The sequence below is a fragment of the Bemisia tabaci genome, chromosome 3 (assembly GCF_918797505.1).
Source record: "Bemisia tabaci chromosome 3, PGI_BMITA_v3".
Classification (NCBI taxonomy): domain Eukaryota; kingdom Metazoa; phylum Arthropoda; class Insecta; order Hemiptera; family Aleyrodidae; genus Bemisia; species Bemisia tabaci.
In genome coordinates this window covers 59,995,931-60,023,865 of record NC_092795.1, presented here as the reverse complement: position 1 = coordinate 60,023,865, position 27,935 = coordinate 59,995,931, and the positions used below count along the sequence as shown (strand labels likewise).

At 39.4% G+C, this 27,935-nt stretch overlaps 2 protein-coding genes across 5 annotated transcripts in view; both read right to left on the bottom strand.

Annotated features, from left to right (window-relative positions):
- The window catches only part of Dscam2 (Down syndrome cell adhesion molecule 2), a 110,633-nt gene that overhangs the window by 27,771 nt on the left and 54,927 nt on the right, over nt 1–27,935 (bottom strand). For all 4 annotated transcript variants that reach the window (XM_072298969.1, XM_072298968.1, XM_072298970.1 and 1 more), the window contains exons 7-10: nt 5,958–6,102; nt 5,035–5,186; nt 4,226–4,336; nt 123–284 (exon numbers count right to left, since the gene is read on the bottom strand). In XM_072298969.1, coding sequence (XP_072155070.1) covers nt 123–284; nt 4,226–4,336; nt 5,035–5,186; nt 5,958–6,102 — 570 coding nt within the window. The remainder of the gene's footprint in view (nt 1–122; nt 285–4,225; nt 4,337–5,034; nt 5,187–5,957; nt 6,103–27,935) is intronic.
- LOC109030748 (GPN-loop GTPase 3) lies at nt 2,357–3,656 on the bottom strand. The gene has a single exon (XM_019041859.2). It carries the CDS (start codon nt 3,358–3,360, stop codon nt 2,512–2,514), a length of 849 nt encoding a protein of 282 aa, XP_018897404.1. The 5' UTR covers nt 3,361–3,656; the 3' UTR covers nt 2,357–2,511.

The window sequence follows — 27,935 nt, the reverse complement described above, 5'->3', positions numbered from 1 at the left end:
AATTATCGGATCAAATTACCTACACCACTCGTACAGATCTCTCTCTAGAAGAGTTTAACATATTTATGTGAGAGATTGTGTATTACATATGGAGGAAATAAAGGAAAAATGTTCGACAGTACCAATGATGACAACTTCTCCACTTCTTTGACCCATCTGGCCCTGCTTGTTTCGAGCACGGCAGGTGTACACCCCAGCATCTACATTCTTTTGGACATTGCTGACTATGAGGACCCCTCCAGGAAGAATTTTTTGCCGCAGATCTTCTGGCAACTCTCGACCACCTGCAAAATACACAGGTTTCAAAATAATAGCAGCGTCATTGCAGGAACCTGTTAAAAATGGGTGTCATACAATTTCGAGAGACATATTTTTGATTCACCTTGTTGATACACTTAAATCACCTACAAAAATTCACGGTTTAAATTGATTTTTTTGTGGGAAAAAATTGAATTACATTAAGTTACTGGGGTTTTAAAATAGATACCGGACTACGATTGAATTTTTTCTTCAATAAAAAAATAAATACATTTGCTAAAAATAAGCCAGCAGAAAAGATACCTCTGCATTATACATACTGAGGACTCTACTTTGTAGATTCTATCATTTCTTCTGGTTTTCGATCAGGAAGTAAAACTGAACAATTAAGGCAATTCTTGACCAATTTAAGATTTTCTAAATGAAAATTGGAGTAAATTTGATGTCATACAAATTTTGAGAGTAGGAAACCATCATAAGACTTAAAGGAAAAGTGCCATTCCGAGGTATTTATCCACTTTCTCAATTTCTTACAAAAGTGAAATTGAAAACTGATTTTTGAGTTGTTAGATACCTACCGAACAGGCTCCAAAGCCTAGAGAAATCTTGTCAGGATACAAATTTAAGTAATACCCCAGTCAATGAGTGCTCGCGGTGGGTACTATATCACGGTTTTTTGGTTACGAACTTTTACCAAATAAATTAAAAGTATTTGATAGATTTTGAAATCAAAGTTATCTTAGTAATTCTGTACTTCTATTTGAAAAATATTTATTCTCTTGCTGAACCCTTGGCTTACATTGTTTATCAGGAAGTACTCAGACAGTGATACAAATTTTAGCCAATTTCTTGTGTGACTGCCGACTAATTCACAAGATTGCCAAAAATTTCATTCACCAATTTTAAACAAAAGAGCGTATCATGTTGTACTGTTATGAAAAAAATATCCTAGGTATTATTTACATTGTAGCATGGAGCTAAGATTAAAATCTTTGCTTTGATACAGTCATAATGAACAGAAGCACACAAATTGAACTGGGGTCTCTTTGCTAGCATGTTGCAAAAAGATTGAAAGATTTCAAGTCTGATTCAGTTACTTACTAAATTAATTTTGAAAAATAGATGCATCTTTGGAATATACGTTTGAGACTATTGACTCAATGAATTTGAGTTAATATAACCATAAACATCTAAAGCTATCAGCAAGTTGGGTTATCCTCAAATCCTTCAGTGTTGGCAAAGAGGAAATAAAATTTTGCTGCTTCATTTTTTCGGCAATTCTAATATACTCTTGGATTTTAAAGTGCTCTTCCATTAGAAACTTGTAGAAATCCTGATATATTCACCCTACTTTGAGGGACACATTTGCGTGGTGACACATGAAAATTACCACCTTGTCAGTAAAACGACATGAAAATTTTCAAACTTGTTTCAATCAATTGCAGATGTGGCTAATGATAAGCTGCTTGTCTAAATTTACTTGCTTGACACTGCTCAAATCTTTGGAATACCAAGTATATCTAACCAAGGGAACTACTTAAGAAAATTTCGAGGTGTTTCATAAGCACCTTCCGTATTTGTAAATAATCAAGCAAGTCTTGCATAATTAAAGAGGAGTCAAAAAACATCGAATACTTCAAATCCGATAGTGTTATTCCAGATAAACCATTAACTTCAACAATGCAGCTGTCACAGCATTCTGTAGAATTGAGGGGCTTGAAGGACGAAGAGCAAAAGTGCAATTTTCACTACCTATATAAAGAAATTTGCGTTTAAAGTTTCAAAATTACCTATATGGAACCTTACAGCAAAGTGAAAATTCAAACTCTCTTTTTGATACTTAAAAATTGTATTTTGAAGGTGAATTTTTCACAGAATATATTTTAAGACTAGTTGTAGCTGAAATCATAAATAACTTAATTTTTTTAAAAAAAACTGCACTTCAGCGCTGTTTTCCGAGTCCCTCAATTGAAAACACAAGTTTTAGAATAAGGATGCAAATTCAACCAAAGTTTTATGGTTTTGCAGTTTTACGGTAAGATAAAATTAGTAGCTATCAGAAGGAGAGAAAAATAGGACCAAAGTAAAGGCTAAAAAATACTAGAAAACTGGGCATAGCCTCTTTATTAACCTTCTTTACAAAAATATACAGGCCTAAAAATATACCAAATTTGGAACAAAAATGAACATATATTAAAATAAATATCTTACATTCTGTGAACGGAGTAACAATGGATGGCTAGATTGCAGCCACTAACTGAAACTTTCATCCCGGTCATCGCAGTCATCGTCATCATCAGGATATTCAAAGTCTTTCGTTTTCACATCTGCATCTTCACCATATTGAATTGTATTAGCAATAGTCAAAAACACATCACCAATATTTTCTTCATCTTTGATATTTAGTGGTATGAAACGCACCAAACTAAAATCTTCGATCAAGCGCCCTATCGCTTCAGTTAGCCTGAAGTGTTTATCGTTCCACTTGGTACCGGTCTGAAAGTCACCTAACAAAACATGTGGATCCGGTTCGAGATAATTATCTAGCTGGTTCCTTGCAGACTTGCTGAGTAGATCCATCTTGCTGAGGATATTAACGTGCGGCAATTCTAAGTTCACCATAACAGACAGAGCAGCCATTGTCCCAGAGATAAACTTCGCTCCATCCACCATGAACTGAGCGTCGACTATGAAGACAGAACAGATCTGGAAGTTTATGTTCTGCAGCGCTTTGGTAAGATCTTTCATTGTTGTCATATGAGTATAAAGTTCTATTTGGCCTGGACAGTCGAACAAAATATAATCGTCATCATCGTCTCCCAGCTGTTCCATCAGCCAAGTGAAGTTTTCAAGTAAGTACTCCATGCAAAACACAAGTCCACCGTTTGGCCCAAATTTCATGTCTTCATCCTCCATGACATCATCGACAAGAATGAGATCTCTGATGTCTGCGATGGGTGCGTACTCGAAATACTCGGCTGCTGGATCGAGGTTCACAACAGACACTGCTTTCTTCTCGTTTTCTGCATGCACGGCCATGGTGTGGCAATAAGTGGACTTACCACTACCAGCAGGACCAATAACAAGTTGCGCGTAACGCATTGTTAAAATAAAGCTTCAATGTGATAATCCTGCAGAAAATAAAGTCAATGAATTCTGAATATAACTTGCCGTCTCCACCTAAAGAGTGGACTTGTATGAAACTCACGCACTGACACGACAACTGTCACGTCGTAAATTTTAGAGAATGAGGACGAGAAGGAGGATCACTACGGTATGACGAAAAATTATACGTTCAAATTTATTAATTTGGAGAAAATAAAACTAGAAGAGAGCGAACGCATGGTCGTACTTCAACAAAATTGTAAACATAACCTGCACAGCGAGCAACGAATATCAACAGTAACCACAGATCAATAAGCGCGCCGAAATGCCAAAAGCGCGCGGGCGCGAGTTTCGATTTGAGCCCGCGAAATTTGAATTGACGGGCCTGTGACACGTGGAGCGACAAAATTCAGGGGAGAATTTCATGCACCACCGTCCATAGCGCGCATGGCAGCATGACTCGCCTTTCATTATTACACTTCCTCTGATGTCATTTTCGAAGTCGGAAATTACAAAAAAAAAAAAAAAAAAAAAAAAAAAAAAAAGAAAGATTTAACACGAAATTGTCCATTTGACAGAAATCGCTGGTTCATTAAACCACTAAGTCAGTGTAAAGCCGCTTATTTAGCAAAAAAAGAAAAAAAAAGAGAAAAAAATGAATTTTGGGACCTATATGGACCAAGAATCATGATTCGGAGTTTATATAGTCTTAAAAAAGTTTTAGAACTAAAGTTTAAGAAGTTTTAGAAGTTGTTGGTGAGTATGAAGTTCAATACCACATTATGGCACTTACACAATGCCTCAAAATAAGCGTCTGGTTCAACAGCAAAAACTAAAATAAAATAAAAATGTAGTTTCTTACTTTTTTCCCAGTGAATTTCATCAATCGGGTAGCCAGCGACAGGACATTTCAATTTCAAAGTTTCTCCAGCAACTGCCGTTACTTTTGGTATTGATCGTACAAAAGGAGGGCCTGGATAGAGACATACATTTTTCATTAGTAGGTTGTGTAGAGGTTTAATATTTCGTGTTATTTTGAGAGCTATTTGATGGGTGGAAAATTAATTCATCAAGGAGAAATCAAATCTGCTGGACAATATTTATCAATCTATCAATATTTAGGGGCCATTCATAAAATACGTAACGCTGAAAATCGAATTTTTTGACACTCTCTCCCAATATACGGACCTGCACTCCCCAAACAATTACGAAACGTTCTGCCCTGTTTGCCCCCCCCCCCTTCCCTTCCCTTAATGTTAGCGTCAATTTCATTATCAAGTAACGCAATCCTAAACTTTCACCTCCCCTTGAAACGCAGGTTCAGGATCCCTGTCCTGTCCCCTTAAGCTTTACGTATTTTAGAAACGACTAATTTAAGATGACAGTTCCTGTGTTATTGGACACTGCCAGGTACACACAGTTTTTTAAAACAATTTTAAACAAGCATTAAAAGCTATTGGTAAAAAAACTTGGTTTCGAAACGCGTCGACAGTAAAATGTAAAAAGTGAAAGTGGTGAGTTTTTTAGGTACACAAAGTAAGTATCTGTTAAATTTTGATCGGAGGATCAATCTTAACATAGAACTAGCCCCAAAGACGAAAATTGTTAATTAATTAATTACTAGTAGTACTGCAATATTTTATTAACTATTGTGAGCAGGAAAAAACTGACCGTAAATGTTGAGACGGGCTGCATGCTGCGCTTTACCGGCGCGATTTTCGGCTGTGCAGCTGTACTCGCCACCGTCGTCTACCGCTACCTGGCTGATGTTCACGTGGCTGATCACGTCTCCGTGAATAGTTACGTACTGCCCGATCACGAACCTGTAAAACCAAGTTTACCATACATCCTAATCAGGCACTCTCTCCTGGGGAAAATAACGCTGATACGAAATAATAATACGTGAAATCGTACCGCGCCATCGACTTTAAGATCTGATCATTACAATTTGGATAAATTTATTAACGTTAAGGTTAATCTAACTGTAATTTCTTCATATTTCTATCTATATGACTGATTATTCTCAACATTCGTGAGTAAAATGCACTGGGAAAAAAACACATTGGATCTAGAGTCCAGACTCTTAAAAACATCGACAAGAAAAAATACTCTTGATTCAATCAGATTTAAGCTTAAATCAAGAACCAAGCCTCTTACTTTGAGCGGATTTCCTTTTGATTTAAGCTTAAATCTGCTTGAATCAAGAGTCCTTTTTCTTGTCAATGTTCTCAAGAGTCTGGACTCCGGATCCAATGTGTTTTTTTTCCAGTGTGGTGAATATACAAATAAAGCCATTTGTCGAACTTGCTCATTGCATGTTGAAACACAAGTGAATCTTATTACATTTCTTATTTCGAATATTTGAAGTTGGCTTTGATTCGGCGTGAAGTATCATGGGTGTTCTAAGGCGTGAAATGTTTCAGTGCGACCACTTTTTGATAAAGTTCGCTCACTCACTTGTGAGCGCATTTTGTCTCTTCCATCATAGCTCTTCAATATACTTCATTGGATTTTGAAGTTTGTCAAACATCCAACTATTACATTTAAAAAACGCCCGTTTCTTCTTCAAGAGCTTGAAGACTGGATGGTCTCACCTGTTACTCTGCGGTAGCGGGAATCCGTCCAAATGCCACGTGATGTGGGGCGTCGGGTTGCCGGTGGCACTGCATTTTAAAGACACGGCCGGTCCTGGCTGCAAAGTTTGCTCGATGAAGTTGTAAGTCAGGATTGGCGCTGCATCTACAGGTAAAATTAAAAAGTACTTGCTACTTTAATGTGATCCGTGAAAATAAATCTCACCTCAAGTCGTGCATTAATAGAATGAGGCCGCTTACACTTAAAAATCACCCTCATAGTGTGTTTTACATTACCAGCATGAAACTTGGTGAGAATGTGATTTAAGTTACTTAACACAAATCAATCGGCACAGAAGCCACGTGTTTCAAGTTCCCCCGGTATTTTGGTCGCCATTTTCCACGCTTACCGTCAGAAGCAAATTTTCATTACAACTGAGTGTTTTAATGTTTTGTTCATTGCCCGTAACTCTAGTCCGGTACTGTCAAAATTTTTCAGAAGTACCGGATCAATGCTTAAATTTTCCTGCGTAGGATGCTGACCTATCTAAATTTTGGAACTCACTCCGGCACCAATACATTTATGCCCGGTAAAAACCAAGTTTGAGTCCGACACTAATCTGATGGTGTGGGGCTGGGGCTATACCATCTGAGATGATACCCAGCACAAATATAAAAATATGTTGTTACTTGCAATCCGGCCTAATATGAATTGGTGCCGTATCCTACACCGAAACAAATCATAATTAGTTTTAAGTATTGTTTCGATCGTCCATGGAATATTTAATGTTCATCGAATTCCTTTCGAATGCATTTGTCATTGCATGTGCTCTAAGAAAATTAATTTCGCAAATGAGAAGCAAGCCCCTAGCGCAATGGACCTATTCTCACGCTAATGTGTCTCTGAGTAGTTTCAAACTGCTTTCATTACAGCTGAACAAAGAAAAAAATGCTTTTTTGTTTATTTGGACGTATTTCTATCAAACAAACCTATGTGCAGGTGAGAAATATGGGATGTGCTCGTGGAAGCTGCATAAGAAGCAATGTAAAAGTGGGCGTGATTCCTTTTGAGGAATTGGAAAAGCGGGATTTTACATTCTATCAAACAGACCTATGTGCCAACTGAATGCGAGATTCATGAGCCGCGGGCATGGCAAGATAGCGTTGTGGACAGGGCTCACGAGTTAAAGCGCCCCGACGACGATCTCCCCCTCGCTCGAGTGCGCACTATCATTGCCGCTGACGTCACTGGCGCTTTATTATTCCCATTCACTCTTACGCAAAGAGAACTGACGAGCACACCCCATATTTCTCACCTCCACATAGGTTTGTTTGGTAGAAATACGTCCAATTGGCCTGTTGCAAACTTTTGCTAGAGCAAAAATAGGAATTGTTACTCATTGGAAACGTCTCAAAAATCACGATGAGCGCATCAGCAAAGTCTGAAATGCACTCCTTACTTCACAATTTGCGTATGAAATTTGCGTTTTTTCGAGCTTTCCGCCTCAAAAACGATACCACGGCACAGGTGAACATGTCGTTAGAGGATTCATCCCATCCAACCCCTACTCACAGGTATACTACGCAATATTCAACATAGCCGACGCCAATCCGCCAAAACACATGTGACGGGACGATAATTTAACCACCTGATAACAGTCGACTTGTTTACATTCACATTTTTCTCGCGATGATAGATATCCGCCTTGATTGACCTCGTGCTCTCCTCAATTTGCGCGCGTAAGCGTCGGTCATGTTGAGTAGGGATTGAATGGAACGACTCCTCTAACAAAGTGTTCACCTGTGCTATAGTATTCTTATTGAAGCGGGAAGCTTTTAACGCGAATTCCTTACGCAGATTGTGAAGTTAGGAGTGCATTTCAGAGTTAGCCGATGCGCTCATCGTGATTTTTGAGACATTATCTGTAAGAAACAACGCTTATTTTTGCTCTAGTAAAAGTTTGCAACAGGCCCACTAACTACCTACGGTACAATGAAACGAAAATTTCAGGTTTAGCTCGGAGGTTTGGCGTCGCAAGAATGGCGAGTAATTTCATATTTATCGCTGGCTGGAGATGACTCGAGCTCAGAAACAGGGTCTGTTCCGGGGCTCGAACCCAGGTCGGGGAGCGGCGGAGATTATGAAAGCTTACAAATCAAAACGGCGAGACGCGCGACTTGGGCGATTAGGAGCGACGCCGGCGCCGTAAATCTTGCGGGTGAGCAGGCAGGATAAGCGGATCGGATCTCGCATCTGAGCTTCAATAATGGACCCATAATGACCGCCCACCCAACTCCCCGGATTACACACGGCGGCTCCCTCGCTTTCGCATCGAGACCACTATCGTCGCCATTTCATGCATCTCATGATAAAACGGGAGCATCTAACGATATTCGTTACCATAACTATCAAAAAATCTTTTGCTACTTGGAAAATTATAAAGGACCAAACGCCGAGTACTAATAACAATTCGCTAATTGATGCTGTTCGCTGTGATGGGGTGATTGTTTCTGATCCTGCTAAAATAGCTAATGTTTTCAATGAACATCTCACCTCCCTGCATAATACGTTCCCAAGTAATTTAGCTCATTTTAGGGCTCTTGAGATGACAAAAAAGTCCCTGGAAAACCCCCCTCCAACCTTTACATTCTCCCAAATAACGCTAAATGAGCTATACTCGTGTGTCTGTAGTCTCAAGCCAAACAAAGCCGATACATGTGGCTGTATACCTCCATTTTTCCTTCGTGACTATTTTTCTATCATTGGTGAGCATCTGCTTGTGCTGATTAATAAATGTATCGTGACAGGTGTGTTCCCGCACTGCTTGAAGTCTGCCAATGTAACTCCTTTGTTTAAAAAGGGTTCCAGGCAGGATGTATCTAACTATCGACCTATTTCTGTTCTTTCTACAATAAGCAAACTATTCGAAAAAATCCTATTTAAGCAGCTTCTATGCCACTTTGAGTCCAATAACCTGCTATATCATCACCAGTTTGGCTTTAGAAAGGGTTTATCTACCACCCATGCTCTGTATAAACTTATAGACAAAGTCCTCACCGCCTTTGAAAAAAAACTTCCTGTAATGAGTATACATTTTGACTTAACTAAAGCTTTCGATCTCCTCAATCATTCTTTGCTACTCAAGAAATTACATTTATACGGTCTCTCTGAAAATGCCTTAACGCTCATTGCTTCATATCTCTCTGACCGTAATCAGAGAGTAAAAATTGACTCTGTCAATGGACCCATTCTTTCTAGTGTCTTACCCTTAATGACCGGAGTACCTCAGGGATCAATTTTAGGCCCACTTTTATTTATCATTTTCATGAATGACCTTCCCTTTAATGTTAAATATCCCATTTTACTGTTTGCGGATGACACTTCTGCCTTAGTTAAGGGTGGAGATGTAATACTTAAGGCTCGTGGAGTGTATGATCAGGCCTCCGCCTGGTTTAATGCCAACGATCTAACGGTTAATCAAAGTAAGACGCAAGCTTTAATGTACTCAGTCGGTTCTTGTAATGCTCCATCCATTGATTAGTGTATTCTAGGAGACTCAAATAGTATTCGATTGGAAAACTCTGTTGAGTTTCTTGGTATCCAAATAGATAAAGGGCTCACCTGGAAAGAACATACCAGTAAAGTCATATGTAAATTAAGCCGAGCATCTTGGGCCCTGCGCAACCTGTCAAGAATATCTACCCTTCAGTGTTGCTTAGCATTCTATCATGCCCATGTTGTTTCCCACATGAGATACGGACTAATCCTGTGGGGCCGTAGCACTGGAGCAGAGCAAGTTTTCATGTTACAAAAAAAGCTCGTCAGAATTATGTTTAATATGCCCTGGAATGCCCACTGCCGCCCAATCTTAATAGAGCATAGATTGTTCACCCTGACCTCCCTTTACATCTTGGATAGCCTAAAGTTTGCAATCTCAAATGGATTGGTATCTCCCTCTGATCTTCTACCGTCTCATAATTACAACAGCAGGCATAGAGATATCAAAAACGTAAAAGTCCGACTGAAACTATCTGAACAAGATTGCAAATTTTCGGCTATCCAAATTATAAATGCTCTACCTTGGAACATTAAACAAAAACTCCGCGGCGGTGATATACAGATATTTTTCAATTTACTTCGAGATCTACTTTTAAGGAAGGCATTTTATAATTTGAACGAATTTCTAAATTCAGCTGTTGTGTAATGTTCTATTAAACACCACCAAATGTAACAGTTTTAATTTATATTTTTAATTATTGTATAGTATTTTTTGACCTGTGCCATAGCCCTAATAATGTGGCTCACATGTACGAAAGTTATAATAAATAATAAATAAATAAATAATAAATCGATCTGTGGCAGAATATCTTCTCCGCACAAAGTACATTTGTGGTAGTTTTTCCGATTATCGTTGCCGCACAAAATCATTTTCGCACAAATCAGATCTTAAACGTCTGGCAACATCTACTCAACATTATATCTACATCAACTTGAGTAAATTTTTAATCGCGCATGTTTCAAATTTTATATTTTAATCGTAATATTTGGTATGCATTTTTATAGCATGTCTAAAATCGATATCACGCCCGAAAATTAAAGATAATTGAAAGCAATCGGGGTAAAAAGAAGTTAGTACATAAGAATGTGAAATACTGTGTTCACTAATTTTTCTTGAATATGCCTCATATTTTTCTCGTCGTTGCCATATAATACAGAAAATTATTTGTACGAAAATGGTTTTGTGCGGCAACGATAATCGGAAAAATTGCCACAAATGCACTTTGTGCGGAAGAGATCGTCAGCTGGCAGAATATATTTTCCGCCCAGAGTACATTTGTGGTAATTTTTCCAATTATCGTTGCCGCACAAAATGCAAACGCAACAGGAAATATTGACTGCAACTCATACGTTTTATACTTATAAATACATCACTCGCTACCAGTTTATGGGAGAAAAAGCCACAATTAAGAAGGAGTTGAAGTATAAGCACGCAGATGAAAATGTAAAATTCGCGGACGAAAATCTGGATCCTGACGATCCCTGCTGGGCTGCTGAGTAAGGTAAGAAATAATTTTTTCAATCTTTGTTCACTCATTTTTTTTTAAAAAATGCCTCATAATTTTGTCGACGTTGCCACAAAATACAGAAAATTATTTATGCGAAAATGATTTTGTGCGGCAACGCGATAATCGGAGAAATCACCACAAATGTACTTTGTGCGAAAAAGATAGTCAGCCTAATCTACGACGTCGGAAACACAGATGTAAATACCCGTTGTATGAAATAATCTACACGGTAAAGCTCCATTCTCACTATCAAACTTTTCATTCAACTCCAGAATGCAACTGGTCGAATGCAAAGTTGTATTGTGTGATACTGACGCGAGAAAACAACAATTTGATGAAAAATTGAACGAAAACTTGAATGTGACGTAATAATCACCTTTTCGTTCAACTTTCCATCCGATTGACGCCGCCAACTGGATGGAAAGTTGAGCGGCGAGTTGGAACGAAATCTTCCGACCGACTCAGCTGAAACTGTATCTTCGCGAACCGAGAGCTGACGGAAATACCCGAATGCCGACATCCGGAACCGGAAGCCTGGAATGACGATATCACACTGCAACGGTAATTGAATCAATTTTTTTTGCATTCAACTGTCCATTAAACCTCTCGTTCAATTATGCCGGATGTAAAATTGGATAGTGTGAATTGAGCTTAAAAACTGCTTAGATTGAGTGTGTTCCACGAGTAAATAGTACGTACGACACACGTACACAAAAGTGTGTGTTTTTTAACGCATGGCCTGTATTATCATAGAGTACATCGTGTGTACATAGTGTATTATCATGTCTATGTGTATTATTGACAAACTAAACTCGGTTGGCAATTTAAAAAAGAAGTAAATAAATTGTGAAAAATGGATATCGCCTGCAGAATTCGTCGGTAGCTGAACTGCTCCAGCATTCTTTAATTCGAAGGAGGTTAAAGTAACACAAGCTTGTGTTTCATGAACTATGCCGGCTAGCCGCGAAGCGGTTATAAAATATAGCTTGTGTGTTTCTAATTCCCAAATGTGGCTACCCGTTGAGGTATACTCCGTTGCCCCTACTGCGGCCGAAAACACGTGCGGTTTAAATAACACACCACTGTTTTAATCATATCATTGGTGTGTTTCACAATGACAACGCTCGGTCTCTCATAACTCGCAAAGTCGATTTCTACGGACAACTGAACTAAATTTTGCAAATCGGAACTATAATTTATGTCTCATCCGTAAAAACTCCTGGGCGCATAGGGAAACTAATGGTCCATACGTTGTTTTTAAACCGAGCCAGAAATTGTAGTTCCTAATTGCAAAATGAAGTCCAACTGTTCCTTGTGAAAACATCTTTGTGTTCCATTTTTTAACAGTGTAGATTCAGCAGCTTTCCAATTTTAAGTTTCAAGTCGGAGAATATTTCTGGAAATTACTTCGTAAACCTATACGAGGAAAATTTTTAGTTGTACTCCTTTTTTTATTAGTTTCTTATAATTATAGTAAGGGACGCGTCGTTGTTACTACCGGGAACTACGATGGGTCATCGCCAAATTTAAGTTTTTGTCGTTTTTCATATCAGTTTATGCGATCGCATACTTTTCGCAAAATTTACCAGCAAGTCCAAGGCACGGTTGAAAAAACGCGTGGTATGCAATAACTAATATTCAGCCACGTTTCAATTTTTAGTGCCAAGACAAGGATATTTCTTCAAAATCATTACGAAAACTGACTACAGAAATCTTTAATTTTTTAATTTTATTCTTTTTATAATAATAGCGGGGAGCCATCGTTGTTACTACAGAGAGTAATGATGAATCCCAAATGCAAGCCCTCACCCGACGTGGAATCCGAACTTACAAAGTTCATAAAACCTAAAGAAACTAGCATTTGTCACCACCCTCTAGTTAAGGCATATTAATATGCTATTTACATATTGTTCAAAATGTATATCGTTCTAGATGTCATGCTTGTTTTCCTTTTGTAGCGTTACGTTGTAACTACAGATTGATCTGTTTTCAGATTTCAAGGGTGAAGATTGTAGTTCGTTCCTCCTCAAGAGAATCTGAATTCAAAACCTGTACCTCCGCGACAGTTTTGCGCCGGAAGGACGCGCAGTGTTCACGACAAAAACGTTTTCGTGTTATGTGTGTTCGCAGAAAATTTGCTTTATGTTATCCAACCTAACGAAAATTTCAAAGAATCCTGAAGGTGAGCTGGTTCTGCCATCACCTACACGGAAAAAACGAGTTTAGGGTTGGGAACTACATGTTAGTGCTGGGCACTAACGAGGGTTAGATCAAATGGAGCCAGCAAGTCAGAGGAGTGCTGGGCACTAAACAGCTCGAGGCTGGGTCACTAAGGAAGAAGTAGTGTCAAGCCCTAAAGTGACTTCGGAGCGAGCGTAAAATATGAAACGTCTCCGCCTGGGATCGAACTCGAGTTGCGCCGGTGGAAGTCCAGCGCGTTACCACCAGGCTATCGTAACTCCGACGTCTCGTGGGTGAATTAACACCTGTTAAGTGCAACTACGTCTCGCGGCATCTGATTAGCACTACTCATGTTCAGTGCCCACATGTACTGCCTTCCGGTGTTGAGCTGTACAGCGCTTAGACGCCAGCCCTCAACTACTCCCCACTAAACGGCTAGTAGTGCTCAACACTAGTCTTGTTTTTTCCGTGTACATTGAATTTCCATCGCAATCCTTATCCCCCAAAAAATAATTCTTTAATCCAATATCCAGATATCATTTTAAATTTGGACCGGTGATCGAATATTGGTGCATGCGATTTGAGGCCAAACACAAGTGGTTCAAAAGTCTTTGTCACAAAATCCACAACTTCATCAACATTTATAAAACTTTGGCTATGTGCCTCCTGTAACAACTGGGTTGAGTTTGGTCTGATGTCAGTTTCAGCCCTCAAATTGAACACGGAGGGAAATCAATCTGTATACACGAGTACCAGTTTAAAAATGAAGTACAAATCAGTTGCTTTTGTGTGAAATAATCAATTTCGCTTGTCGATCGTATTTAGTTTCTAAACACATTGAATAAGTTACATTTATTTCCCATAAATAAAAATACAACTTTTCCCAGGTTTATGAAAATCATTTTAAATTCCTCCAGTAGAAAACAAACAGATGTAGTCGTAAAATTTATTGAGAGCAGAGCAAACGATAAGCATCATTTTTCTTAAAAAATATTTCCATCTGTAAGCTTCCCGCGAACAGTGGTCCCATTGAAGAATCTTGCCCCTATTCATATTTTTGAAAGTCACTTAAATTAGTGTCCAACTGAATCAAATATATACACATACGACAAGACACGCTTTAGTATAGCAATTGGCACAAATTCAACCACTGTAGAAATTAGAGTAGTGAGAACTGTCTCTTCTACCGTGAAGGGAAAGCTTCCAGATCGCGTTGGGAAGGGGGAAGGAAGAAACCCGTGTGTATTCTTATACATGGACACTGCGTTCTAATGAAACGTCCCAGAACTTTGGGGGAAGTAAAGGAGTTGGCCGGGAAACTTACGGGGCGGAATAGACTAAACTGTGTTTGTTTCGTTCGCCACTTGCGCTGGCCGTGAGAAATTAAAAAGTGGGCAAAGACGAAAGTTGGCTTTTCCACGTCGGCAAGCGACTTAATTTAGATTAATTATGCCGCCGGTAAAAGTAAGCTGGCGGCGGAATAAAATACGCACGCTCGTTTATAAAAACTTTCGAACTGAGGACGAAAGTCGCTTCCTGGAGGCGTGGGGCGAGCAATGCAAGGAGAAAAGCCGCGGCTCCAGCAGAGACAACAAATAAGAAAGGAAAAATCAAAACGTGAAAAGTAAATGAAATTAAAAGAACATTGTATTGAGGTCCTTTTTCGTAAAAAAAAAAAACTTGGATAGAGATGAAATTATACAAGGATGGAACCATCCTAAGAATAAACAAGCGGGAAAGTTCTAATACTGTCGTATTAGAAAAGCACTCAGGTGTTAGTAGTAGTAGTAGTAAAATAAATTTATTTTAAAGCGGTGCTTTAGCATCTAAGGCCATTTACACCTCTAATGTATTTAATGAAGAAAGGACGTATAAACTCCGTTGACTTGCCTGGGAAATGGAAATAAAACATCAGCTGATAGCAAACAAAGGTTACCAAGGAAACCGTAAACGCGTATTTTTGTTTCCCGAAAATGAGCTCACCGTTGAGCTCATCAGGCGCGTTTTTTGTAGGCTTCATTTGAGTTCAACGATCAATTTCGATAAGAATTACTCTACCGCTAAGAAATTTTCTTATAGACAAACGATCGAAACTACCTGCGCATTACGTTAAAAGCATAAAATACAGTTATCACAGCTTTATTTAATTTTAAAAATGGACCCCCCCAAAAAGCCTACACATCGATGAGCTGGTGCGCCATTTAAACGCATTAGCACTAGTATACTAGTACTCAGAAGCAAGTCGAAATCAAAAAGCGCTGCCTATCGGCTGAGCGCTTAAAAACGATAAGAGGCGGGCATTTCTCTATTCAATTTAAATTTTGGGTGGTTTGGACTATAATATCCCTGTGATCAAGCACGTGCAATCGAGTATGTGTTGCTGAAGGTACCCTGTATGAGGGAAACCATTTCTTTCTTATTTTCGCACCTATCAGCAGGGCCGGAATAGCGCTCAGGAGCCCGGAGTGCTGGTGAGCACGAGGGGCCCGCACATTTGCGGATTGCATACTCTCCAAATTGAAGGCATTTCACCTGCAAAGGCTTGCTGACCTATATACACGATCATCTTCTGACCCACTCACCGGTCGCCATTAAAATCATGGATCGGAAAGTGATTGACCCTTGAGTATGAAGACATTGTCCTGATGCGATCGCACACTGAGCGATTTCCCCCGCATATTAAAATCGCATCTGGTTATGACTTGCCGATGGAAATGTGATGTCCAACACATGGATGGAAACGTCGCTGGTTTCTGCGATTGAACACAGTCACCTCTAGACTCACTGGCCAGTTGCGGATGCGATATTGACCTTGTATACTTTCACATAAAATTGCGTTCCCCATTGACTCTCTCCCCCTTTCACTCCTTTCTGTTTATCACTGAGAACAGTAAGATTATCAACTCGCAGGGCCGGATTAGCGCTCAGGGGCCCGGAGTGCTGGCGGGCACAAAGGGCTCGCATACTTGCGTATTGCGTTCTCTCTAAATTGAAGGGATTTCACGCTTCCCCCTGAAAAAATCACCCCTTTGCCACAATGAGCAATGGTCTATACCGGAGCCTTGTGTCGCTTTTCGTTATAAAAAGTTACAGAGATGTTCCAGTTACTTCAGGCCCACCCTGTATATGCTACTGCTTATACTCATTAGTTCTGACACAGACGTAACTTTATAAGAACCGCGTTGGAGTCTTGCATGGCTTACATGCTGACGTAGAAAAGGTTCGGGAAGGTTTAAATCCGATCATTAGGAAAAAACTGATTCAGATTTAGGGAGAGTCGTTGCATACTGATGGAATTTAAGACGTTCCTCGAAACTTCCTCGAGATCGCATTTGCAAATTTCAAGAATTGAGGAAATGAAATTTGGAAATTCTGAATCAAGCTCTGTGCTATGATTCCTACGCATGTATTCGTTAGCGCTGCGTCCAAAAACCAGCTTTAAAATTAAACGATTTCGCTGCAGCCCGCCCCACAGTCATAAAAGTCACAAATAAAAATATTTGTGTGAAATCGAGTCCTTGACAAACTATTGGGTGTGTTGAGAATTTTTCATGCCTGATCTTACCTAAGTTTCATGTGGCAACGAGGCGTTGAGCGAGCGGGGCCGGGGCCTGCGATAAACAATGTTTGATTGAACTGAGAGCCAATGGCCGGTGGCCGTTATTCGGTTAATAATCGGGTATCGATTATGCTGAACTGGGACCCGGCGCGGTGGCCGGCCGGATCCGGAGCTGAGCATGTGAATAAACAACCCGGCTGCGGCCCACGTCACCCATCACCAACACCAGTGGCGTGGCGTGAATAATCGATTATCGATATCTCGCCATTTGAAGCTATGGTAAAGAATCGATTACTAAGGTGTTCGCTGCGAACACCCTGATAATCGATCTTTTTTCATAGGTTTAAATGGCATAACAATCGATATATCGCAAAGTACGCCACGCCACTGACCAACACCATCGCATCCAGACGAGGCCGCTTGCGGTATCTCCATAGACGCCCACGCTCGGGTCCATTATTCCTGGTATGAAGGATAAGGATGATGGAGATGTTGCATGTCGACGGTGAAACTACCAAACCACGTATCTCGTTTGTGGTGTTTAAAAATCTACGCTCGCATTTTATTTTTTTGAAGTAGACCAAATCAATATCATTCCTTAAAATTTTCACAGAATTTTCTCCTCACGATGAGGAAAAATCACAAAATTTTTCAAGACTGGACGTTAAGTAGTTTTTCATTTAAAAAATAAAGTATGACAGGAAGTCTGCGACGTCGCAAACCGAGATACGTGGTTTGGTAGTTTCACCGTCGATGTGTGAGGAATATGCAATTTGACTGTTGATCCTTATGTAAAAGTTCGCGAGAAACACGACGGTGCCACTGGTTTTCTCTGAAATTAACTCCCAAGCTCAAAAAAGCTTTCAAGTTGAGGCCAGAACGGAGAGGATATCCCACGCTATCTTGAGAGTCCACCTCTACATCAAGACGAACTCTCCATGCAAAGATAGGGAGCAGATACATTGACAGGGCTGCCACTTTATTTGGGGACTCTTAAACTGAAAACACGGTAACCCTGCTAATGTATTTGCTCCCTATCTTTGCATGGAGAGTTTGTCTTGATGTAGAGGTGGACTCTCAGGATAGCGTGGGATATCCCCTATATTTTGGCCTCAACTTGAGAGCTTTTTTTGAGCTTGGGAGTTGGTTTCAGAGAAAACTAGTGGCACCATCGTGTTTCTCGCGAAATTTTACATAAGAATCGATAGTAAAATTGCAAATTCCTCACACATGCAATACCTCTATTGGACCGCGTTAAGCGGAAAGGAATCAAGCCACATCAACTGTATTGCCAAATTTAATTGGGTAATTTGATTTTTTACATGAAAACGGTTGCGCGGATTTTTGGGCAAATTTTGTTTACGTTTCTGCTTATAACAAAGCTAAAACTATAAAATTTTCAAAGGAATCCACACAAACGTTCTCTTGTAAATATCTGAAGCGCCTGGTTAAGTTTAGCGATGACGGATATGGCTTGGTTCCTTTCTGCTAAACGCGTTCCATTTGCAGTTGCTGAAAATCATCACAATGATTGATTCCTTGAAATATATCAACGGTTTTGATATTGATCACTTCGCTGATTTACAACATGATGATTGACACTCCCATGATTTGCAACATGATACATGGTTTGGTTTGACATCTCTGAACATTGTTCATTCAAAAAAACGTTTCTATGTTCTGAAATGATAAATTCAATTTTGAGCATTCGTGAATTAATGAATTGATGTTTCATAAAAATCGTTCAAAATTTTTGCGATTGACGCCGTATGCCATTGAACGCATAGCGCAGTACCGAGCCAGAACTATACATCTCGGTTTTTCCAAGATTGTGCTCTGATTACGATTCCTGAAGACTAAAAAAATTCAGTTATAATAAAAAAGCTTATTTCATCAACTGATAATATTTTTCAGGCTATGTTTCAAAACGATGGACGAGTTTGACTGAAACCGTCAAAATGATACGCTATCTATCAGTTTGATTCAGAAACTACAATGCCAATGCTTTTACACGAGGCGCTAAGGTACCAAACATCGTGATACAAATATTCGAACTCCTAGGTGACTGAAATTGCATAACCATTGAATTGAAGGATAACTGAGTTTTCTCACTGGTTTGGTACGCTAATGGTATTCGTAATCCTCCAGATTTTTCCAGTCTCCTAACTAGTTCATTGTGACTCGGACGTTCCGCAATCCAGTCGACTACTAGGAGCCTCGTGTCGTGTTGTTGTCCTTAAAGTATTCTTTCTCGAGCACTATTTTTTTTTGTAAATTTCACTTGTTTCTGTTAGATAATTCTCTTTTCCAGTCATACCACTTAATTCTAGATATTTTATTTTTTGTCCTTCAATTTTTTACCTCACTTTTCATTAACATTTTTAAATTATGTCTAGAAGATCTTTAGTTTTCCTAGGCGACAGTCATTTTTAAGACTATTACAGCAAGTCAATAGGTTTGAATTAACGAAAGATCAAATCATAAACCTTTCTGTCAGCGGATCTAACGTCGCCCAAGCTCTCTGTAAACTGAATGAGTACATAGACGACAATAAAAAAGATATTATAACCGAAATAAGCAGATCGGAAATATGTTGTTTTTATTTTTTTAGGTTCTAATGACTGCCGGTCAATGCGAGAAGAACCCGAATTCAATCGAAAAGATTTTAAAAAGATTGTGTACATTTGTAGAAAAATTTTTCTTCATGGCAGAATTTTGAAACTGCCACCATTTCCGAGATTCCACTACAAGTGGGCCGAAATCTCGAAAATAAACAAATTTATCAGCTCGTACACCGGTTTACCTGGCGTTAAAATTTTAGAAACTTTTAATTGTTTCCCTGTACAAGTTTTCGGAGAGAGACTTCAGTTTTTCGAGCATGTGCTCTATAAAAAAACACCGAACGGAGTTCTAATGAAAAAACCCGACGGAGTGCATCTTAACCCGCGAGGTCTCTTAACAATCTGGAGGATCATGAAAATGAGCTTAACGTAAATTTATCTACTGTTCAATTTTTTCTTTGGAAAATGGAGCTGTCAGTATTCCCCTTTTTTAAAAATTGTAAGTCACCATTTTTAAATCTTTACGCAGAAACATGTAAGATATACGTCCATTTTCTCTCATCGACATATTACTTTCTTGCGAATGAAGCGTCCTTGATTCGGGTCCACGATCCCTCTGCGGTCGGAAGACGAGTTCCGGACCTTCAATTCTGATTTTTGGGTAAAATTACATATAGTTATTATTCATCTTTGAATAGGCGAGTTTTAGTTTTCCCTGCATTAATAAATTTTTAGGGTTTTTCTCAAGGTTGGGGGTCCTGGATTCGGGTCCACGATCCCTCTGCGGTCGGAAGACGAGTTCCGGACCTTCAGCGCTACAATGCGCTAAACATTAGACTACGTGATACAAATATTTCGACGCCTGCGCGACTCAAATCGCACAACCAAGACGGTAAAACAGAAAAAGAAAAAAGAATCAGATGCAATGCGTAGTTCGGGAGAACACGTTCAGCCTGTGACACAATGAATCCTTCTTTCAAATACGAATCCCTGCTCTAAGAGACGAAGGCAGGAAGTTCGGCGAAATTCAGTGTTTTAGTTTTCGACATGATCAAGCTGTTTGCACCTCGTTATTGAACTAAGCGCCATGGTGGCAGATGTTATAAACGCTGCTTTAAAAAAGTTACCCGGCAATGAATCGGGCTATTAATTCGCTCACCCGTACGGCGTACGGATCCACGGCTCTAATCTGGCTCTTTTTCCACTGTCAATTCAACTTGTTCGTAGGAGTTAAAGGAGAAAACCATGTTTCGAAAGCTGCGGAATTTTGCTAACTTACCAGCAAAAATCAATCAGAGTAAAACTGGAAAGTTAACGAATATTGGGGATCGATACTAAAAAATGAACGACCAGATACGGGCAGAAATCAAGCACGTTGTTTAATATTTTCTGATCGGGTGTTGGGGATGTTTAAAAAATCGAGGGTTCAGTGACTCTAAAACCAGAGCAGAGAATACTAACTACAGAAAATTGACAAAATGATGGATAATTACAAAAGAGAGGGAAAAAACAACTTTAATTTGTTGTTTGCTGAGGAGGTTTTTCACTTTTTCGGTTGTCATAATTTGGTTTTGTACTCATTTTTTTGAGGTCCGATCCTCTGTTTCTGAGTTTGGTAGTTACACGACAGGGCCAGATTGAGCACCCCATCGCGATTTTTTCCAAGCTTTGCAAAAGCCTGGAAAAGAGAGGAATTCAGGGCGTTGTGGGGCCTTTAAGTAAATTTCAAGAATTTTGGCCCCTAACGATGCGTGACATAGTCCTTCGGATAGCAGAAAGTGAGAAAGAGGGCCTTGATAAAGAAACTCGAATCTTCTAAAAGGCAGCTCAAATTTTGAGGAGAAAAGTGCATAAACAAAAAAATTGGAACAAAACGAACGGGCAGCTTGACGACGCAACGGCCGGAAAACCGGTGATAAGGACACGTTCGCGGCGACGGGTGCACCTCGAGTGTTTTAATAAGTGTTATAATAATTTTTTAGTAAATTTTAATAATAGTATACTATGTGACTTATAGTGTTTTACGTATATGTGTTTACCAAACCAAGTGGCCTAATAATGATCGTAGCATCGAAATAGCTATCGCCTAGCAAGAATTAATATCTGAAGCCAAGTAATCGGGAAACAAAGGTAAAATCAACAAATAAAAAATTGGACTTTTCAAGGTGATTATCCTGAAAGTTTAGACCAAATTCTGCCCGATGAAATTAAAACTTTTTTCAAATGGTGTATAGGTAGGGAATCGAATATTTTTCAAGAGGGTGAAACAGTCCGCAATCAAGATTTGACCAAACGGATTGGAGTATTATGTCTAAGTATGACCTCATGCTTGAGCAAACGACAAGCCTCAACAAAAAATGCTGCATATTTCAGAAACTCTCGGGAGACACCCTTAAATGTTGGCGTCGGCTTGACTCTTCACTCCTCCACCAGAAATAAGCAGCTTGTCGAGCTTTTACACAAGTTTGGTATGCCAATTGATTACCCTAGAGTCTTACGGCTGGAAACTCAAATAGCTACAAGTGTTTTAAAAAATATCAAGAACAACTCTGGAGTGTACATACCCTCCGATATAATTTTGGGGCGGTTCATTCTTTGTGCCGCAGACAATATTGACTTCATGGAGGACACTCCTGATTGAAAAAGGACTTTCCACGGTACAATTAATTATGACCATTTATCAAGTAAAAAATGCTGATGAACCTGTCAAAAAACCTGACATTACATTCGTCCAATGACCGTTCTCTGACGAATTTTTCGGACATTTTTCCTACAGTCAACGTATTTCGTCAGCCAGTGACATGGAATACATGCTGCCCAGTCCCTAGAACTTCAACCGAAAAGTCATTATGAGACCTGCAATTGAAACTTCTCGATTATGTAATATAGTATTACCAGTGTGTGTATATAGTAGTGTAGTATGTGTATTTAGTATTAGTGGATACTTCACCAAAGACAGTATATTGGAATCGATGCGATCTGTCGAGAGAATGATATTGAAAATGAGGAAAGAAGTCACCTAATATTGACTATTAATAGTGCCGTATTACATTTTCCAATTTTTCTTATTCTCTATAAGTAGTTCTAAGTCTTTTGGGGACCTTAGTTACTTGAACTCCCCTCTATTTTGGTGCATTTACCTGATACCTCAGAAAGGCCTGCCTTTAATTCCTAGATAGATACAATTTATTTGTGGCCGGTTAAGAGGCGTAAATTGGATCAGGTCATAGACAAGGTCAGAATTGGCTGCGAATAAAATAATGAAAATTTTCAAGAACTCATTTCTGTGGTCAAAGAAAGACAAGCGACCAGAATTATGAAGGAAAATTCTGCCAATTTTGCCATTTTGGTCCGTCACATTACTACCGGTACATCTGTCAATAATGCACGTGCTGATGATTGATATATTTTTTCTGATTGTTCTCACTTCCACTAGTCTTTATGTTACCTTGACTACCGCTCAAATGTGTTCCCAAACTATGCTTTGTTGGCGTAAACTTGCACTGCAAACCTTTTTGCAGCCTAATTCAGTCATCATCAACAAGTTGATCGATTTATGTTTTTTGTTCATATCAATTTTTGTACTGCAACTGTTTTGAATTTTTCTCAAATGAGGAAAGAAGTTGCCTAATATTGACTATTAATAGTGCCGTATTACATTTTCCAATTTTTCTTATTCTCTATAAGTAGTTCTAAGTCATTTGGGGGCATTAGTTCCTTGAACTCCCCTTTATTTTGGTGCATTTACTTGATACCTCAAAAAGGCCTGTCTTTAATTCCTAATTCCTAGAATTATGTTAAAGCCGTTACATGAAGCGATAAGGTCCCAAACGCCGCGATACAACTATTTTAACTCCTGGGTGACTAAAATTGCATAGCCACTAAATTTAATGATAACTGAGTTCCCTCACTTGTTCGGTACGCTAATGCTGCGCTGCGCATTAAACCACGCGATATAAATTTTTCGACGCCTTCGTGACTCAAATCAAACAACCGCGATTGAGCACAACCGTATACGCGGCGCATTATGGTCCAAAACTCAAGAATAGGAGGAAATAAGTCGGATAATGACTGAAAGATCACGAAAGTTTCGTAACTGATGTTTTTGAGTCGCTAATTTCGAATTTGATGTCGAATTGCCTACATTTTAACACCCTAACCTATTAATTGTGGGCAAGATTATGGCACGCTGCGACGCGGCGTGCTGCCAGATCGAAACGCGCACTGACGCCTACAAACCTAAAGGAATACTTCAAGCATTGCGCAATGCGTGAAGTAGCCCTTTAGGTTTGTAGGCGTCTAAGCGCGTTTCGAGCTGGCAGCACGCCGCGGCTCTCCCGGCGGGCGGATGAGGAACGATTTCTTGCGGAGAGTGCTCCTTGCCGGAGAAACTCGTGTATCGTGTAATTTTTTTTTTCGATTTTCAAGATTACACACTGGCCGTATGAAGTAATTAATGAACTATCGACACTAAATGAAGTGTAATAATGAAAGGCGGGTCGTGCGCCATTCGCGCTGCGGACGGCGCAAGGTGGCTCATGAAATTCTCCCCTGTACTAAGTCGACAAAACCGAGACAAAAAAGAGAAATTGAATTTCACCGCTGAAATTTTACTCTCTGGAGTGGATCGTCGTGTTATAAATGGATGTGACTGGAAACTTAGCCTGTGGTGTTAGAATGGGTATAAAGGATCTGAGAATGACCTCTAAGAATTTTTTTGCAATTTAGTCTTTACTAAGTCCGAACGAAGGTTGAGGAGGACGACCAAGGAATACAAACTTGTTTTGGCGACGAAGAACGTCTTTGAAATCGTGCGGAAATAAATGCCATGAAAAATGCATACAAAAAGTGAGATGACTCGATCACTGAGAATTCTTCTTCCTCATAAGCCGAGGTCACGAAGCTCTGATTTAGAATTCTTAGTCGTGAGAACTGCTGCGCAAGGTGATTTAACTGGAAGTTGACATATGCACCTCGGGCAAGAGGAGCAGCAAGCAAGCCTGCTTTAATATCCATCCCTTAAATCTTTGACACACAAGCTGGTCGTATGTGCACTCGGAAATTGGTCTCCTTACTGCAACGCTGCCAAGACTACATAACGGAATCCTTTTCGCAGAATAACATTAAATATTGGGTTACTCATGCTCGATACCCTCTGTCCATCTCATGGTCATGTTTTAATGAAGTATCAAAAAACTCAAAATACGATTCAAAAGGAGAACATAATTTTTGGTCGTAGAAGAAATCTATTGAATCACGGCATGGAAAAATTATTAAAAACGCTAAGGAACTCCGTCTCATGACTGAAATACAAAAGAGCAAAACACCGAAAAAAATGCTTTGAATCTATTCCGGAATGAAAATAATCAAAACCTCAAGACGCTGGAAAAAGAACTTTCAATTAGACGGATGCTTCGATGACTTTCACGATGATAATGAGTGAAAGCACATTTTAAAATAACGCAAGTTGAATAATGAAATTGGGGTGCACGCATGAATATTACAGATTAATTACAAAAAAGTATCAGCCAAAATTTAGTAATGGACTAAATTTCATGTGGCATGCGGCTAGGACATCAACAGTTTGTAAATTACAGGGTGTCCCAAAAGTCCGTACCCCCCCTCGTAACTTTTGAACGGTTGAAGATAGAAAAACGAAACTTTGGGAATGTTTCTATCTTAAAGGAGACCATCTTCTAGGGGGGTCAAAATTTTTGTCCCCCCCTCAGGGGGGGCTCGGGGGCCCCCAACTTTTTTTTTTCAAATGGTAACCCCTATCTTGTGATACCTCATTCAAAAGAACATAAAAAACTAAGAATTTTGGCGCAAACCGCAAATCAATACCTTAATTTTTGACCGAGTTATGATAGGTCAAAGGTCAACATTGACCTATTTTCAAAAAATCATATCTCCGGTTCAAATTATCGTAATTAAAAAAATAAAACGGGAAAATTTACCAAATTGTAAGCACTTTCAAGTAAAAATCACAGAAATTACTTCAAACTAATTTTAAGGGGGGTTTCGGACCCCCAAATACGTCATTTTAAAGGTCATACGATATTCTCACGAAATGAGCCAATTTTCCCTTACTTTTCCTTAACATTATCTTAGAAAGTTCAAAATCAGTTCAGCATTGCGTTTTCAAGTCCCCAAATTTTTGGCGAAGTTCAAAAAACGAAATTTAAGGTGATTTAATTCAACCATTTAAATTTCATTTTTTTAAAAAAAACTTTGTTCGTTTGGGGACTTGAAAACGCAATGTTGAACTGATTTTGAACTTTCTAAGATAATGTTAAGGAAAAGTAAGGGAAAATTGGCTCATTTCGTGAGAATATCGTATGACCTTTAAAATGACGTATTTGGGGGTCCGAAACCCCCCTTAAAATTAGTTTGAAGTAATTTCTGTGATTTTTACTTGAAAGTGCTTACAATTTGGTAAATTTTCCCGTTTTATTTTTTTAATTACGATAATTTGAACCGGAGATATGATTTTTTGAAAATAGGTCAAAGTTGACCTTTGACCTATCATAACTCGGTTAAAAATTAAGATATTGATTTGCGGTTTGCGCCAAAATTCTTAGTTTTTTATGCTCTTTTGAATGAGGTATCACAAGATAGGGGTTACCATTTGAAAAAAAAAAAGTTGGGGGCCCCCGAGCCCCCCCTGAGGGGGGGACAAAAATTTTGACCCCCCTAGAAGATGGTCTCCTTTAAGATAGAAACATTCCCAAAGTTTCGTTTTTCTATCTTCAACCGTTCAAAAGTTACGAGGGGGGGTACGGACTTTTGGGACACCCTGTATATCGAATCTGATTGACATGAATCGCTCCCGAGATCTCACCATAAAAATTACCGCAGGCAAAGTTCTTTTAAAGGCATATCCAAGTTGCACCAAAAAATATAAATTAATCTCTATCAATTCATACATGGAATTTCACACGTTTTAATCACAGATCAACGACGGAAAACCTCTGCGATCCAAATGTTATATTACGTTACTCTGACAACACCCCTACTGTTGGGAAGGAAGAGCAAGCCGTCCGTAGCACGTCACGCACACGTATTTCACACGTACTGCACGCCAGATAACGCGAGCTTTCATGAATGCATTTCCCCGGGATTTTTCATTTCATCCCTTTTTCAATCATGTCGAGAGACGCGAAGGTGCAACTTAGGTACGCATCCCACATGGTGGCAATAATTCAACCCTCACTTCTTCGGTTAATGCCCTTCATTTACCATAGTAAGGCGATATAAATTCGACAAAAATACTCCACGATTGAACTGAATGTAGTCAACTTGCTCAAACTTAAATTCAATATTGTGCTCGTGAGGCTACGTTTAAACAACAGACGTAAGACAACAGAGCAGCTATTGGTGATTGAACATACTTCAAGTGCGTGGTGTATGTAACAATGGGAAAATATAAATCCCTGAATTTCTAGCTTCTTAATTTTTACTTCTGTAAAGAAATAAACTGATATTTTTGGTTCCTTTTGGCGTAAATCCGTCCATTTTCCCCTCTTTATTCGAACCTCTATAATTCGACATTTCTCCACATGGAATCTCTTTGATTCAAAACCTCGCTAATTCGAAGAAATAGCCGATTCCCTTCAATTTCGAACTATCGAGAGTCCACTGTAGAATGCTCAATGCTAAATCCAATCTGTAATTAGGTAGTTAGAATTACGTCGGGGTATGTGATATTTTATTCAGGTCACCATATGAAACACAACCTCCCAGCAGAAAATTTTTCACGAAATCAAGGGGTGAGGGCGAATTCCCGGTGGACCGAAGTCAGCTAAAGATTCGAAGATTACATACGTTACTTAAAGACGGGCGTGGATCTGCACACCATTCACCCGTAAGGTCTGCCGAGTGGTGAAGCGTGACAGATCCATTATCTATATTTCCCTGATTGAAGTTGCGGTAAAGAATCGATTATGAAGGTGTTCATTGCGCACACCCTGTCCATCGATCTTTTCCATAGGTTTAAATTGCAGATCAATCGATAAATCGCAGAGCACGACCGCGGCCACTGGGTCTGCCGTGTGACGGAAGAGAGCCGTAAGCGGAGTTTGCGATGAGCCGCGAGCCACATAAACGCTTATGCTATACACGGCTCATCACAAAATGAACTTACGGCAAAAGTGTCGAGAAGTCGGATATAAAATCGCTTCCGCGCAACCAGCACCGGAGCCTCGACATCAGGTGGAGTTCACCTTTCCGCCCTCTAATTTTCTCACCCCCTAATCACCTGATTAATCGTGCGGATGGATACATTGCCGTGCTAAGGAAGAACGCCGTATGAACCTCCAGGCATTGCCAAATTATCTTTGATAAAACACAAATTCCTTGGCAAACTTATGAGTCTTTACCTTCCAATTTTTCAGAGAATTTTGTTCGTATTTTGGACTAAATCTCCTGAAAATTTCAAGGAAAAATATTCATAATTTTCCTCAATAATAAGCATTTTATCGAATGAAATTTGGCAATTCTCGAGTGTTCATACGGCGTTCTTCCTTAGCACGGCAGTACAGCACCTTGCTCTCGTGTTTGGTCTGCTCGAGCGGTTCGCAAAGGGACGCGCGTTCGCGAGCACATTCACCGCGGAATTGCGAGTGGGACCGC